This window comes from Prionailurus bengalensis, chromosome B1 (genome assembly GCF_016509475.1).
Source record: "Prionailurus bengalensis isolate Pbe53 chromosome B1, Fcat_Pben_1.1_paternal_pri, whole genome shotgun sequence".
Classification (NCBI taxonomy): domain Eukaryota; kingdom Metazoa; phylum Chordata; class Mammalia; order Carnivora; family Felidae; genus Prionailurus; species Prionailurus bengalensis.
Window position 1 is genome coordinate 35,360,038 of NC_057344.1, and position 17,215 is coordinate 35,377,252.

Sequence of the window (17,215 nt, forward strand, 5' to 3'; positions counted from 1 at the left end):
GTCTGTGCCAAGCTGGCCCCAGTTGATGAGAAAAGACTCCCTGGAGTGAAAGGGAGGGGTAGGAGAGCCTTTCCACCCTGATCAGGGCCACAGATCAGACTTTCCATGCTGCTCTGCACAAACTCCCTGACCTTACAGGCCCCAGCCCCCACCTTCACCCCTCCCTGCACTCACACAGAGGAGAGAGGCCTGTTTATCACTCTGGGTGGGACCCAAGCCTGTGGGGAATTGAAAAGAAACAGCCAGCTTAGGTTGCTATTGTTTTGTTTAAACAAACCGCTGGCTGGGCTGACTTGGAGAGGAGTGAGGGGGAGGCTGGGAGCACACAGCAGGCTGGGCTGGGCCGCTCTGGGCTTAGTCCCCATCTCTCAGTCGCCCTAGAGCCGCCAGAGAGCTATTTCGGGAGAGTGGGTGCTAAGGCTTGGGCCCTCACGTCCTCTCCTGGGAGAGATGGGAATCAGGGGAGGGGCCTCCGTTCCCCAACCCGTTCCCTCTACCCTGGCGTCCCCTGGCTTCTTAACCCCTGGCCACACCTGGGCCCCCTGCCAGCCCTGGGAAAGACTGCCCGATACTGGGGGAGTCGGGGACCGTGCGGAAAGCCAGCCAAGGCAGAGCTGGCCACGCATGGCCCTGCTGTCCCAGGGACTAAATTTGAAGGCTGCCTGGACGCTCTGGAGCAGACAAGACTGCACGAGGGGGCTGGAAGGGTGCCAAAGGACAGAGATCTCACCTGCCCAGGGTGAGGAAAACCAAGTGGGAAGGGGGCGCAAGGTGGAGGGACCCATTCTTCTGCCGTCCTCTGCCCTTTCTCCCAACCAGGGACGAGTCTGGGGGAGGGTATGTTCTGGCAAAGGAGGCCCAAAGTGAGAACGGTTGGTGGACAAGCTACAGCCCGAAGGGGAAGAGATCAGGGGGCTTCAAGAAGACGGGGGTGGGGCTCTGACTTTGTAGAAGGTAACCCGCACGAGGAGCTGGGTCACCCAACTGACCCCAAGAGTCTCCACAGAGAAATGAGAGATCTCTTAGCTCCGTGCTCCCAAACCCTCATCCTGAGCACCTCTGTGAGGGGAAGGAGCAGAGGCTGCCTCAGGGGGGCTTGGTGGAAAGACAGCCAGGGCACAGTTAGGTGTTGGCAGAGCCAGTGAAGAGCCATGCTAATCACCATCATTAAGGCTATAAAACCCCACACCTAGGGGCCCCGAGCTGTGGCACAGACCCAGGGGCCCTGCTCCAGTCCCTTTCATCTGAGCATCTCCCAGTCCTGCACAAACAATAATTAGCACCCGCCCCCGGGATCGCCTCATTATCCCACAGACGCGGAGCAGAGGGGAAAAGGGAGGGGAAGGAAGAGGAGGGAAACTGAGGCCAAAGAATCTGCCCAGAGGTTGTGGGCTGAGTCCCATCAAGAACTTGCCTCAGAATCAGCGGTCCAACCTCCTCCTGCCCTCCCTGCCCTTCTGGTTACTCAGAAGCCACTGGCCTAATATTCTGAAGGCCCCAAAGAGAACCTGAGAGGATGGGCTGGCTTAGCAAGGCTGTGAGGATTGCCAGCCCCTGCCTTAGATCTGACCAGACCCCACAGGCAGAGAGTCGTATCCTATGCCCAGTCTAGGGGCGCAGATGATGGGAGTGCCCTTCCAGAAGTGTCCTCTCATGTTCAGGGGGTCCGTCCCTCACCCCCAGGCCACCCTCAGCGATGCCTGTGTCTGTCCTCTCTCCCTGGACCCCCTGAGGCGCCATTCCAAACCCTATAGCCAGTTCTGGCAACGCATCCCAGGAGCAGCCATACATGTTCCTACTCCTCCATCGTACTCCCTCAGGGAGAGAAAGAAGTCAGCAAAACCTACTTGGACTGAAGTGTGCTGGTATGGCCTTCCGCTGCCCCGGGAGTCTCTCACACCTGTGTCTGTCTCTCATTTCAGGGTGTTGATATGAAGAAAGGGAAGATTCAGGGCCAGGAGCTGTCAGGTGAGTATGACCCTCAAACACCCCTTGCCCCAGCCAGGGCAACGGTGATGACCACCAGAACCATAATGAAGCAACTCAATGTTGAGACTTCGCAGTGTGCAAGTGCCGGCCCAGGAGCTTACTTGTATGCTCTAATGTCTAATGCTCTAATGGTCACAACTGTGCTTTGAGACCCCTGCCACCAGTATGTCTGTTTTAAAGAGAATGAAACCGAGGCACAGACCCACCTGTCCCATGTCTCATGACAGGTAAGGGGTGGGGCCAGCGTGAAAGGCAAGGGTCTTCAGGAGAGTGACTGGCAGAGATTGGTGGGTCCCTCTCTTCCCTCCGCCTGCCTTCCTGTGTTCCCCTGTACCCAGTCCCACGTGATCTCCTTGCATGGGGCTCTGTAGACCCCCCGGGAAGGGCTGAGCAAAAAGATAAATGAGCCTCATAGTTCTGTGAGGCAACGCAGGCCAGATAGGCCTGGCTTCAAATCCCAGCTCCACCATTTACTGTCCACCTGACTTTACCTCTCAGAGCCTCAGTCTCCTCATCCAGAAAATGGCGACAACACCCATCTTACTAAGTTGTGGTGAGGGTCAAGGGGATATCACAAGGGAAAGCACTTAGTCAGGGCCTGGCACCAAGAAGTGGCTCGCCATGTGTATCCCTTCCCTTCCTCCTCATAATCTCTCGCCTCTACTCTTGGAGGGGGGATTCTTCAGGAAAGCCCTGGTGAGGGGGGTTCAGTCTGCCATCTCTCCTGAGGATAAATTCCCAGTTGCACTGAACCAGTGAGTTCCAACCACAGCCTTATGCACACAGACGCACGGACACCAGTCTTTGGCAGCGTGGCACACACCCACACTCCAGTGAGCTTGGCACCCAGCAGCCCCTGGCCTTGCTCAAAGCTGACCCGGCCGCATCTGCCCTCCACACACCATGCACGTGAAGGACACACGCTGGCACCCACCTATGCTCAGCAGCCTTTCTCAGCGTTGGCAGTGTTTGTGAAAAAAAATAATGACCCACATCTGCACACACACTGACGGAGACCCTCCGAAACAGCCTCAGTGAACAAGCACACTCTCCCAGCACTCGCACCTGCCCCAGCACAGACCCCAAGTCATACAAACTCACAGGGCTCCTGGCACACCCTGTGCTGTGCTCACTCTGAACACACGCACACATGCACACACGCACACGACACACGCGTGTATCAGATCTGCAACCAAAAACTCAGGGAGAGATGAATAGTCAGGAATTCCCCTAGCTGCAAGCATGCTGGAGGCCCCAGTGGCCGGAAGTGCACCATGAGGAACAATTCCAACAGCTCCAAATGGCGAGTCCCTCTTGTCTAATGACCAGGAGAGGGAGGTGACCATAAAGAACCAAGCTCCCTCCCACCAGCATCCTCGCTGCAAACACTCCATCCCCACCCACCCCCAGGAAGATTCTTGGCTCTTTAGAAAGGGAGATGAGGCGAAGGGGAGGAGGCAGAGGCACACGGTTTGGCAGGAGGCCCCACTGGAACCAACCGCAAAAGTCTGGCCCATAAAACCCCTGCATAGACTTGGGGAAAGAATGAGAGATGTCCCCGCCCCACTACCCCCCTACCTTAGAAAAAGATCTGCCTCCTGCACCGAGGGCAAAGGGGAGGGAGATGGGCCTTCTCCTCCGGAAGAGCCTGAGTGGGCTCCCAGTGCCCCGAGCACCCAGATCCTACACTTCCATGATCAAACCTTTGAACCGAGTCCCACCCACCCCCGTAACCACTTCCAGATCCTCCGGATCCAGCCAAGAAATTGGCTTCTTTGGGAATTGAGTTCATAAGGAAATGCTGAAAAAATAAATAAAAATCCGCTGCCAAACACTCTCACAGAGGAAGATGGGTTTCTCTTGAGGCAGGAAATCCATCAGGATAGACTAAAACAGCAAAGGGATAACACCAACACCCACCAGCCAAGTAAGGCCCAGGAATCCCACCAGTGCCCAAGACCTTCAAGCAGCTCACACCTCCCCCTCCTCCTCCTCCCCCTCCTCCTCCTCCTCCTCCTCCTCCCACCACCACCCAAAATAAGGTGTTTCCTAAAGGAAACTACTGAAGGTGAGATCCTGCGAAAGATAAATCCTAGTAGTTTGCAGTGGGGTAAGCCCCCGGCTGGGACCCCAGGAAGGTCAGTGGGGACCATGGAAGGCATAAGGAATTATCTTGAGAGAAAAGAGCCAGGGGTCTCTGGGCTCTGTGGGGTGTGGGGCCCATCCTCTGTCCTTCTTCTGCCCCTAGCCTACCAGCCTCCCTCCCCACCAGCACAAAGTGGCTTCCACCGCTACCAGTTCTTCGTCTATCTTCAGGAAGGACAGAACATCTCTCTCCATTCCAAAGAAAACAAAACTCGAGGTAAGGCCTCCCCGTCTGTCAAAGCCAGTGTAAATTCTGGGGTGGAAGTGGATGCTTTGTGCATTAATGGGGAAGCTGGGACCTTGACTCCTTACCCATGAGATTTGGAGGCCGGAGTCAAAGGGTAGTGTTTCTTGAAAGTAGACTGGAATGAGTGTCCTAAAGATTTTCACATCAGATGTGTTCTCCCCCCATAAGTAAGTCCCGCAGATCACGATGGTGGCTTTAGCTGGCCCGGAGCCAGGTAGAGAACCATTTCCCCCATTCAGCCTTGAATGGCATGTGCAGGCAGCTACCCCACAGCACTCCTGCAAGTAATTGTACGCTCTAATTGAGTCTGATCTGGGCAAGAGGGCCCTGGAATGCCACCCTGCCAGTCTGTCTTCGTTGGTCATTAATTGTTCTGTCTGCCCAGTATTGCCACAGTGGTGGGGCAAAAACTTCCCAGCCATAACCCTTCCACTAGCTTCTCTGAGCAGCCCTTCTGGCCTCCTGGAGACGATCCACTCCCCGTAGCCTCCTGATGGCTAACTGAAGGTGGCCTTGGTCCCCCTCCAACCAAAGCTGGGGAGCAGGAAGGAAGACTCATGGACATCTGGACACTGCCATGCCTCAGGCGACTCACCTGACCCTGTGTGAGCCATGACCCCTCACTGAGCTTTAGATTTCTCTCCAGGAAAATGGGAAATAAAGTAATCTCTGTGCACTCTATCACCTCCCCCATTTGGGGGAAGGGAAGAAAATGTGGAATGCACGGATGCCATCTTGGGAGTGCAAACAGCACATCCCCCAGGCTGGCAGGAAGGTGAGTGGGCGGGTGGATGTCATCAGCCATTTGCTCTCACCCAGTGACCTTGACCAACTTCCACCCACTGGGAAGCCAGGAAAGGTATTGTTACATGCCTGTTGCCCAAAGGCCCCAGAGGAGAGAAAAGTGGAGCCCCGAAAGGTATTGGTTGAGTGAAGGAGGCCTTCAGGTGTGCTGAGCAGGAGCCACCAATCACAGAAGGCTCCGGGCTGCCCTGAAAGCAGAGTTGGTGCAACCTTTCCGCTGGTGAACCCTCCCCAGGTGCCCTCAGCATCTTGCCAATCTGTAAATCTGTTTTAAACCGCTTTCCCAAAGACACGCTTTCAAATTTGGATACAGAGAGAAAAGGAAAACAATGATGTGTCTTGCCCAAGCCAAGATGAATTTCTCCAGTTCCCTGGATCACTCTCACCAAAGACATCATGAGCCCCCTTACACCAGTCCAGCCACTGTGCTTTCTGAGGGCTGAGAACTGGCACCTGAGCCCACGACGGTCCCCCAAGAGTACAAGTCTCACAAAGTAAGGCATGCCTGAGTCCCACTGTTAAGACATCAAGATCACAATGCCCCCACCCTGGGCTAGGATAGTGCTCAGACTGTCCCCTGAAGGAGGCTCTGGCAAGATCAAGTGCTTTCTGAGGGGTGGGGTGGGAGGGGAAGGAGAGAGCAGTAGGTGAAGCCAGGAGGAGCATGAAAGGGGGCAAAGGGAGAAAGGAGGTGCCTACCGCAAAGACACTTGCCGTCCACCGTGGCTGGGGTCCTCAGGTTCCATCCTAGCCCGTCCTCCAGAAAACACAGTGGCTGGTGTGCCCTTCCTGTGACACTGGCAGCAAGCAAGGAAGCTCTAAACCTATGCGGCCTGACACCCACCATCAGTCCCTTTGAATCTTTGCCAAAACCACAGTTTCTTGTGCACACCCCCCTCCCTTTACGTGAAAACTTAGGAACTGGACTCGCATCTGGGCAGGGTCCCTTGGCTTCTGTGCCATTCTGCTTGCCACCAGAAATGGAGGTGGGAAAATCGTCCTCCCAGATGGGCCATCATAGGACACCTTCCTGTGTCTAGCACTGTGCTAGGGGCTTAGGAGAGGATAGGATCCCATAGCACAGGGAACGTTCCCTGCCCTCAGGGGGCTTACAGTCTACTTTGAAAACACTTAAATAACAATGCAGAGCAGCTTCTAATTAAGCACTTAATTGTGTGTTTCTGGCTGTAAGGACAACGGGAGATCAAGTGGATTTAGGGATAGTCCATACCTTCCTAAGATCCCCTTCTCTTCCAGAAGACACACCCTCTTCAGCCGGGAATAGTGCAAAGGTATTTTACTGCAGGGTGAGGAAATCTGTATTTCCAGTCTCCAGCTAGTGATTTGACTTTTGAGCAATTCAACTACCCTCTCTGAGCCTCAGTTCCCCCATCTAGAAAATGAGGGGTTGGATCTAGATGATCTACAAACCTATATGGCCCTGAGGCTACATGGAAGAGGTGCGGCATGGGCTGGGCCTGGGAGAAGGAGGCCATTTGAATCCTTGAGTGAAAGAGAAAAGGCGCTCTGGGCTGGAGAACCACAGATGCAACGATTATTTTGGAAAAGTGAGAAGGAGCACCCCTTGTGAGGAGCAAGCCCAGCAGAGGCCTGACCTTGGTGGGTGCCGTGAAGTGCCGGTAGGTCTTGCCCATGGGAGAAGTAACACACAGCAACCCCTCTTTAGAGGTGACTACGCTGGAGTGGTGGGCAGGCCGGAGAGGAACAAGGGCACAGGAGACCACCAAAGGTGCGGAGATGTGTGCCCAGATGAACCCACGGGGCGTGGCAAATGTAGAAGCCGCCCTTGCACACTGTCAGAAGTCCAAGGCCAGGCGCTCTCTGAAGCACCCGCACAGCGCTTGGGGACTCGTGGAGCCCCAGGCTGGACCAGCCCCCAGGAGACTAGGATATGGAGCCAAGGAGCACAGGCCCTGGGGCTCACTTTGGTCTAGTTTTCTTTCCATGGGAAGGCGTCCTCGGAGGAACAGGGGAGTCCTAGGATATGTGTGCTGTAACCAACCACTTGTGTTTTCTGGATGCACAGGCAGGAACAGCTTCCAGAGACTGGAAGGGAAAGTGGGTTTGTAAGAGCCAGGTAGAGAGGCATCCATGAAGGGTAGTTGACTTGAGCCAGTCCTACTGGATCCTTTCCTCCCTAGGACTTAGGCGTGGATGACAGTTTAGGTTGAGAAGCATGTGCGACATTATTCTAGTTGAATTTGTAGGACCGTGAGGGCCAGGGAACATTGCTCAGTGCCAGGGGCTGAAACCCTCCGCAGGGTTTCTCTTTATTCCGTGACCTCAAAACAACATCTATAGGATCAACAAATGGGAGATCTTGACATCCATGTGTCACCTTGGACAAGCCACCTCACATCTCTGGGCCTCAATTTCTATATCCTCAAGATAAGGGGTTGGACTAGTTGGGTCTACCACTGAATGACCCATAACAGATTTGCTCCCAGCTTACCGAGTTCCCCCCACCTTGGAGTTCTGCGGGACAAGTGCAGGGAGCAAGTGACAAGTCTTGAAGAACCTATCCAACTCCACACACTTCTGGATGGAGGCCTTCAATCAGATATTGGCCTGCCAGGACCACAGCACAGGCCCTGGAAGGGCAAGCCAACTTTCTTCTAGTTTATGAAATCCTGCCTTCCCATTCCTCCTGCCTTTACACAGCTCCTTCTCCCCACCATTTTCCCCTCCATGCTGGGCACGATTCACACATGCCCTCTGCATTCGTTGGGATGACAGTAGGTGCCGAATGTGTGTGAGGCAGTGTTCTAAGTGCTGTGGGCACAGAATTGAGCCATGTGGACCAGGTCTGTGTTCCCATGGATGCATGGTGTCACCCAGTGTAACCCTGTGGACAGTTGGGAGTTCACAGAGCTAGTGAAGGGAGATAGTCAGATAGCTCAAGCATGACCACATCCCAAACAGGGAACAAGAGTGAAGCTGAAAGAGCCTGACCTGATGCCCTCTGACCATGGCTGGCCCAGTTTCACTGACATTTGTCCCAAAGGCCACACCGCCCCTTCCTAAATTTGGGCCTGTAACACATTGGACTTGTACCTCTGTCCAACCCCTCTCACCCAGCTCTAATCCCTCTCCCCTCCACCTTGTATGCCCAAAGCCCAATCTGGCCTCTGGGCTCATCTGTGATTCATGACGGTTTGCCTGCGCATCAGCCTCACAGCAGCCTTGGATTCGGCAGGTGGCTTCCACGTTGTAGAGGAACCAACCGAATGAGTTGAGGGGCCATATCTGAAGAGAGCCCGCAGACAGCGCTGGTTCGCACTTCATCCATGCACCCTTCTACACCACACGCTGCCACATGCCCACTAACTCCTGCTTAGTTCCCATCAGTGCCCACCATGCTCCCCCTTTGCCTGCTGCTGATCAGGGCACACCATTTCTCCCCTTCCCCAAGCCTGGTGGCCCCGCCCCCCCGCAGAATACGAGTCTTGCTGATGGCCCCATGGTGCCTTCCCCCGGGGGCAGTCTTCTCTCAGCCGACAGGACCCTGCCCTCCCCTGCTGCTGTCCGTCTCCACACGCTCCTCCGTAACACTTGGTTTTGCCTGCTTAGTCACCTGCTTTTATCTCTTTTGTATTACTCAATCATTTTTCACTTGCACAGGCCTCACTGCCACCATGAGACTATAAATTCCTTGAGGGAAGAGCTCACCTCTGCCATATGTTTCCTTTTTACCACCTGTCCCTGTGCTCAGCCCCCTGTGAACTTTCAGTCAATGAGGATGTTTGTGTATGGGACACACCCATGTACACACACACACACACACACACACAGCTGCACGTTCTCACACCCCCATATTCAAGTCATCATCAGCTTCCTTTAACACCCGGAAAGACAGCCGCCTCTGTGAGCACCGTGTCCACAAATGAGTTTTGGCATTCACATCCTCCTTGTCCCAACCAGGTGGGCAGGCAGGACCACTTGTGCCCAGCCTCTCCACCAGCCTGCCCTGCTCCTCCCTGGCTGGATCCTGTAGGGCGACCGGGACAGTGGCCATTCCTTCCGCCAGGCGAATAAGGAAACTGACGCCCAGAACAGTGAGTGGCTTGGTCAACCAAGGGTCCACAGTTAAAAGCAAATTACCTTTCTTCTGACTCCTGGGGCGAGGCTCTTCGCTCCTATCACTCACTCACCCACATTCCTCATCCTCACCCCTCTCTCTCCTCACCCAGACCACCTGGGCCCTGGTGTGGGGACAAAGAAAGAGCAAGTCCATCTTGAAGTCCCGAGTGTCCTTGGCCAGCAGCAGCAGCCACCCAAGGCAGCGTCCCCTCACACCCCCTCCCTGGAGAAGGTGATAGCAAAGCACTGTGTAGACACTAAAAGTCCTGCCGAGCTATGGCCTGTGTGGTGCCACACCTCAGCCACCTGGCCCAGAGGTGTCACGAGCCAGCCTCACGGCCTCAAGCTCCTCTCTCGAGTGAGCGGGGGAAATCCCCTCGCTGCCCCACAAGATGACATGCCAAAGCTTGTTCCAGAAGCAAGTCCAAGGCGGTGAGCCCAAGATGGTGCCACAGCGCCAGGGGAGCTAACGGGCCACACCAGTCTCGGACGCCACCTCACCGAGGCAGCCTTGGAGGCCTGCAGAGAGACTGCGTCTCTGGGAGGGGTCCTTGGGTTCTGGACCAGGCAGCCATAACCCACTCCCCAGCATCACAGACACCTGAACTGAGCAGCTCCTGGGTGAGCCACCCACCCATAGAGGTCAGAGAGGAGGAATGGGCTGAGGCTTGCCACACAGTGGGATTTAAGGCTTGCTTGTGGCCTCTAAAGGCCTGAGGGGCACCATGGGTGATTGAAACAGTAGGCACTGTGGGGAAATGTTTGAAAACACAGGCCAAGGGCAGGAATGCAGCAGAACTCCGAGAAGTGTCAACAGTAGGAAGCATTGATGTAGAGGAACTGAGGCTGGGAGAAAATCCACAGGCCTGGTGGCAGTGAGCTAGAAGTACATGGTACATAGGCAAACATAGAAGGAAGAGTTCCCTGCCTGCAGACCATCCCCAAACACGCACACAGACACACACAAACACACACAGCCCACTGCAAAACAGCCCCTACCCTCTGCCATGACCTCCCATGGTGGTTCACCTGGCCAGGCCCCAGAACCCACCCCCCCACCCCCCGCCCCGGGCCCAACCCCTGAATCACTGTGTGGGCTTGTGTCAGGCAGTGGGGCCCCACCCACCTGGCAGAGCGGGTAGGACTGGGGGCCTGGCGGCGGCCCAGATGGGGCCATCCTGGGCAACTCTCAGACAGGCACCCTGGCTAGGAACTGCCTGCAACCTCCACAGGCCGCAGGCAGCCCTCTTCAGGAAACACGCCCCAGTCAAGCCAAACATCAGTCGTCCAAAGCGGTATTGAACAGATCAGCAGGAAACCACAGATAATCCCCAAATTTCACCCAGAGTTCCAGCCAGCCACCACCAGCAAATACTGGAATGGAGGAGCAGCGGAAGCTTAAACTGACAGCTTTGAGCCTCCTCTCTTGCTCCCTTCCCCACCCCCAGCCCCAGCCCCAGCCCCAGCCCCAGGACCAAGGGGGGCATCCTGGGTGATCCATTTCCCCGGGTAATTAGGAATTGCACTTCCACTCTCCAGTGCTCCAGAGGAGCTGGGTGACCGCTCCCCACCTCGGAACTCCCCCCCAGCATCCCCACCCTCTCACTCCTGCCAAAGTCAAAGTGGTCCCCTCTGCCCCATGCCTCTCAAGCCAGCAGGATCAGCCACTCAGCAAATATTCTCCAGAAGTAATTGGATGTGATGGAACGAGGGCTTTTCAGCTCCTGAGTGGAAGTCTCTGGATGTCATTTAGTGGCACAAAAAATAAGAGGCCCAGGCCTCCCGCCTACCACCACCAGGACATCATTAATCTCAGCAGAAAGGCATCAGTGCCTCTATCACTGCAGCCAGCCCTGTGAAGAGCCAGACAAATTACAGACCTGAGCCAGGCACACGATGGGGCGGTTATTAGGCTGGCGTTCAATTTTTGTTTTTTTCTTCGGGGCCACTGTCCCCTAGGGGGAGAGTCAGGGGTGGGGGACAGGGAAGAGGGTGGCCACTTTGGTTAGATACATCTCACCCGCCTTGGGAGACAGGGCCACTCAGTGCCAGTAGAGGCCCCAGCAGCTCAACTCACAAAACAGCTCAGAGGAGGCCAAGCCCAAGTCTCAGGACCCCGCCCCCTTGTTCTCCAGCCACAGGAGTGGAGGCCTCCCTCCCAGTGGGGGCTTCCCAGCCCCCACTTGCCAGGCTGAGCAGGAAACACTTGAGGGCCCCAGGAGGACCAAATGGCAAGTCAGGTGGGAAATGTCCCTGGGCTACAGGCAGGACACACAGGGAACACTGCCCTGTGCTATTGGGAAGGCCTAAGAGTAGGTCCGCTGAAGAGACGAGGGCGAGGCTAAGGATGGGACCCCATCCGCCAGGAGCTGCAAAGCTGTGCTGCTGGCCAAGAGAAGGCCTGAGAAGGCCTAGCTTGTTACTAGTCCAGGGTTCATTGTCTTCTGTTATAAAACTGTTGAGGACAGGAGCAGGGCCTCCATCCAGTATACCCTCCCCATGCCTAGTGGACACCGGGCTGCAGCTCCCAGTTGGGCTGTCAGTCTCCCCTCAGCCCAGAGTTCGCACATTCCAGCAGAGGAGTCGCCCATCACATGCCCACAAGTCCTCCGAGGGGGAGGGGCTGGCCTAGGAGAATATTTCTCAGTCCCCCACAGACTGGGGAAGCTGGGGGCAGAGAGTGACTACAGGACCTGCCCCAGGGCAATTCCCACACATTCCAGCCATTGCTGCCCTTGGGACTCAGGGGCAGAGGATGAGTAACTGAAAGCTTGGAGCCCCTCTCCCGTGTTGAAGACACTGTCTAGGGGAGATCAGGCACACAGTAGTGGCTCCGAAACCTCCCCCCACCTCTGCCCCACAGCTTTAGGTAAGCTGACCCAGCAATCACTCCTCTTGGCCCATTTGTGGAACATCTGTAACATCTAACATCCTTCATCGCCAACATCTTCCTTATCAGCCCCAACCAGTGGGTAAGAGATCAGCCTCTAGTTTTTCGGAATGAGAACGGTGTGCCCTACGGTTGCGCAGGGAACAATGGGCACGTCACATGCAGCAGCCCCGCCCTGAGGAGACCCGGCCTGTGTTCCAACCACTGGGTGGTTCAGGAAGCAGGCGTCAGACATCCTCCTCCTCTCTCCCTCCTGCCACAGAGCCCTTTGCAGTACGCTCACTACCCCTGCCCTGGACCCAGGAAGAGCCCATCCTGGGTGGCCCCAGGGTCCAAGGGGGGTGGCCTGAGCACAGCCAGCATCACCACCCTCTTCCTGCATGGCAGCAGCTTCTCTGCAGCTCCAGGATCGGAGCAGTGCCGTACAGGATGGGACTTTCCTCCAAATGGTGACCACGAAGCCACAGCCTCCAAGCTCCCCATCTCTCCACACACACACACACACACCCCTGAGGGCCTGACTCACCCCTCTTCCTTCTAGAACTTGCAAAGGGTCAGTTCCTCTTGCCCTTTGTGGCAGGAAACGGGGGCGTGAGGAGTCACAGCCAGACCAGGGGAGGAGGCAGCAGGAGGCTAGCAGCCAGCAGCCTGTACCCACTCTCCTGAGGGACACAGGGCCTGGTTTGAGGAGCTGCCTAAGAACCACAGTGTTGTCGGACATGTGACCGGGAAGGAGCTGTGAGGCTCCCAGGGCACTCCAAGCTCAATCAAGAGAAGTCCTCTGAATTAGGGAAGGGCAAGTCTGCAGCAGGGGAGCGAGGTCTCCCTCGGGGTGCAGGGGATTTCTTTCCACCAACTTGCCCTGATCTCGTGATGAGAGTTTCAATTCCCTCCTGGCCACCAAGGTTTCTTCCTGCCCTACTCAGTGGGGAAGGCCCCCTTGTCCCCATGCCTGCCACACACCAGTTCACCCATGAGCCCTTTTCCTGGCTTGCACATGCATAGACATGCATGCATGTACACGCATACACACCTGCACGCACTTTCCCAGGCTCCCTGGGTGTGAAGGCCACCAGGCCAGTGCCTCCCCACCTCGCCTCCTGGTGGAAGACCCCACAGCACTCAGTTGCCCACCTGTCACCCAGCAGCAGCCTACCCCCAGGAGAGACTCTCCCAGGGCCCAGCATCTCTCCCGAATCCGAGCATGGAGTCACCAGATCGGACCTAAGGGAGCATGAAGAGGCCCTTCCCTCCATCACTGCCCCTAAGAAGCATTCTCACAGGAACCCCATCTTGTGCCCCATCCTCCCATCTGAGCCCTGGGGATAAAAATAGTCTCCCCTTATGAGGATTAAGTAAGTGTATGAATATGCATGGAGTTTCTGGCACATAGGAAGCGCTATATGGATGTGTTATTACTATTATTATTTGCATTATCCTTATTATTGTCTTGTTTCTTTGGATTAAAACATTTTGGTTTTCCTTGAAAACCTCTTTGAAATGCAAACATCCCCTGCGGGGTGGTGTGGGGAGGAAAGGATAAGTGGAGTAACAGCACATCAAGGGACTTGCTTTCTTCCTTGTTAAAAAAGGGTAGTGGGTGGGGGTACCTGGGTGGCTCAGTCGGTTAAGTCCAACTCTTGACTTTAGCTCAGGTCATGATCTCGTGGTTCATGAGTTTGAGCCCCGCGTCGGGCTCTGTGCTGACAGTGCACAGCCTGCTCGGGATTCTCTCTCTCTCCCTCCCTTGCTCTCGCACTCTCTCTCAAAATAAATAAATAAACTTAAAAAAAAAAAAAAAAAAAAAAGGTAGTGGGTCCAGACAGAGGACCACAGGCGGGTAAATGGGCAGCTCTGTCCAGGCTGCAACCCTCGCCCCTGCGCGTTAAAGATTACTCTCCTCCACCTGTCCACTGCCTAGCTCTGCTCCAGGCAAGGTCTTCCTTGAGCACTCCATCCACTCAGGGAAGGGTGGTCGATTTACCCCTCACACACCAAAAAGAAAAAAATACAGGGTGCCCAGTTAAATATGAATTTTAGATAAACAAGGAATGAATTTTTGAGTAAATTCCATGAGTATGTGGGACATACTTAGAAATTAGTTGTTGTTTCTCTCAAATTCAGGTTACAGTGGGCATCCTGTGTTGTAGCTGGCAATCATGCACAGAGGGTGCCTGAGGCCCAGGGTTTGGGAAACAGAGCGTGGGAATATGCTTGTGACCACTTTCCGCAGCTTCTCCCCAGTGCCCCGGGCTGCGCCCTCCTTGCCCTGCTGCTAGGCCTGTCCACACTTGCCCCAGAAGAGGCCCCTCCCCCCCCCCCCCCACAACCCTGTGCTCTCTCTCCTTGAGGAGTACCTGGGCACCAGCGGGGGACTTCTTACCCATACTGCAGGATCCAGGTGCTCAGGAGGAGGGAGAGCCCTAGCCATGTGCCCTGCCCCCCAACCTCAGCCACAGCCAGGGATCTGGGGAGGAGGTTGAAAGACTGACGCAGACACTGGGGCCGGTCTCAGCCCCAGCAGCTGGGGTGACCATGTGTGAAGACAAGAAGCCTTTAAGGCCTCAGTCTTGGGGTGAGGAGAGCCCGCAGAAAAAGAGAGGTGGGTGGAGACAGTGGGTAGCCCACCCAATGGGGCATCTTTCCGCATGTGAGAAGGCAGAGTCATGCCAAATAAAGGGCCCTGGGGAAGGAAACCAGTCCAGATTCACTCCTCATTGTTCCCTGGGGAATAGTCTCTTCCCAGACACTCTGCTAACATCCAGCTAGGAGCCAGAAGCACCCGGGCACTCTGCCCCCACAGCCCAACGGCCAAGGTCCTTACTTGCTGAGGCCTCCACGTCCTCAGAGCGGCCTCCCTGTCAGGCCCTGCCGCTCCCAGGCCATGGTTCTCTCTCACGGCCTTCCTCTGGTCTGTCTGTCCTTCCAGGCAATTGGAAAATGGACAAATTCCTGAACCGCTTCCACCTGAGTGAACCCGAAGCGAGCACCCAATTCATGACTGAAAATTACCAGGACTCCCCAAATTACCAGCCTCCCGCAGGAGGAAGCAGTGAGCCCACGGACAAACCCAAACAGAGTTAACTGCCGGCCAGACATCAGGCTTTGTGTTGCAGGTGTGTGTGTCCACAGTGCCCATCAGTGATGGTCTGGGCATGGAACCCTTTCTCTCCCAAATTAATTAAAAAAAAAAAATCATCCAGGGCTTACTGGCTGGATGTGTTGCTTCCTAACCTGTTCTCTTTCAAAAACTAAGAAGAAATCAATCGATGTTCAGCACTGGGAACCTGGGGCTTTGCTGTAAATGCAAGTGTGTGGGGTGCGGGTGGTGCTGGGATATAGATGGATAGGAAGTGGGGGTCCCTAGGCCTCACCTGTCACTGAGGCACTGTGTGACCTGGAGCAAATCACCTATCTTCTCATCTGCTTCCTCTGTTGTGAAATCGAGGTAGGAAGGAGAGTTGGGGCAGTTGGTTTGTCACCATGGTCCATTCCAACTCTGACAATTCAGCATCATTCATTGAACAGGTATTGGCACCAGGTATGTGCCTGACCTCTCCCACTAGATGCTGGGGATACATATGGGAACAGGGTAGGCAAAACCTAAGGCTTGCTTCATGGAGCTTACAGTCCAGGATGGGAGGGAAAGGTTCATCAGGTGACCACAAGCAAATTACAACAAATGTGCCAAGTGCTATGAGGGCATGAGGGGACCTGCTTTGTGGTGGAGGGGGCATAGTCCAGGCTCAGGTGAGGCCTGTCAGAGGAAGTGGTGTTTAACTTCAGAGCTGAAAAGTGTGGTAGGGGTTAACTGTGAATGGGGATGGGTGCCGGAGACCGTGCCAAAGAGAGGGAACACTGCCTCCGAGCTCCCGTGGCTGGCAGAGGCATGCGTGGCATCTTCCAGGCCCGTAGTGTGGCCACCTGGACAAGATGGGCAAAGACCATGCCACGCCTCGCAGCCATGCTAAAGTTTTAAAGTGTACTCTCAGAGCAATGGGAAACCACTGAACAATAAAATAAGTAGATTGGAGGGGAAGAACGAGTACAATCTGATTTGTGCTTTCAGAAAACTCTGAAGAAACTCCCTGGTGTCTGCAACGAAAGGATTTTCGCCCCCTAACTCCCCCGGATGTCCTCTGAAGGTCCCGTGGCTTTCCCACCCAGGGTCCCCTTGGAGGCACCTCTTTCGCTATGGTCTCGTTCCCAGGCTAAACTCAAGTTCCTCGACTCCCCCACCCCCAGCTCCAGTCCCCTCAGCACCCCCACCCCCTCACTGCGCCTCCACACTCAGTTTCCCTCCAAGAGTTAATAGCCCCCCTCTCCTTGGCCAGAATACAGCAATGTTGGTGATTCATGTGTGCAAGGTGCTTTGAGATCCCCAGATGAAAGAGGCAGGCTGCAGCTGGACACAGGGCTGTTGCCTTCTTAGAGCCATGCCCCACATTAGCTGGAAGGCAGAGGGGCCCTGGCCAGCCACTCAGCCCAGCTGAGCACATCTTAAGTAGTTGGAGGATTTTAGTGGTGAGGCTCTGAAGGACGAGATGAGGTGGGAGACCGAGGTTGTGAAGGGAACCGGACCATGCTTCCTCCCACCATTGATGTATTTAGCTCCCATCTAGGTGACGGACACTAAAGTCGTGTTCTGTCAAAGGGCCTTCTGATGCCAGCCCAGGCAGTAGGAACTCCCCGTTCTCTTCACCTTGGCAGGCAAGCTTGTCGGCAGCGCTAAAAGGAGAAGCAAAGGGAAGTGTCCATGTGCAGTGTCACGGCAGGCAGCCTTGGAAGGGACACTCTGGGTGTGTGCGTGAACCTCACACTCCTGAGCCCTTCTCCCTGCAGCCCCCACCCCACCAGGCCTGGAGTGTAATTGGCAGCTCCCGTTGGTGCCCAAGGCCAGGATAAATAGCAGGTCAGCTTGCTAGAGCAGCCCCAAATTGAGACACATCCTCCCCTCTTCTGCTTTTAATTCCTTGTGGCTAGCATGTTTATTTTGGGTGAGGAAAAAAAATCGGATGTTTATCCTTCGAGGAAATTAT

General features: G+C 55.2%; 1 protein-coding gene across 4 annotated transcripts in view; it reads left to right on the forward strand.

The window, feature by feature from the left end:
- PEBP4 (phosphatidylethanolamine binding protein 4) overlaps positions 1–15,381 on the forward strand; it is a 215,863-nt gene extending 200,482 nt beyond the window's left edge. For all 4 annotated transcript variants that reach the window (XM_043561674.1, XM_043561679.1, XM_043561690.1 and 1 more), the window contains 3 exons: positions 1,923–1,968; positions 4,238–4,351; positions 15,106–15,381. In XM_043561674.1, the coding sequence (XP_043417609.1) occupies positions 1,923–1,968; positions 4,238–4,351; positions 15,106–15,260 (315 nt within the window). In that variant the 3' untranslated portion in view covers positions 15,261–15,381. The remainder of the gene's footprint in view (positions 1–1,922; positions 1,969–4,237; positions 4,352–15,105) is intronic.
- The last annotated feature ends 1,834 nt before the right edge of the window (positions 15,382–17,215 follow it).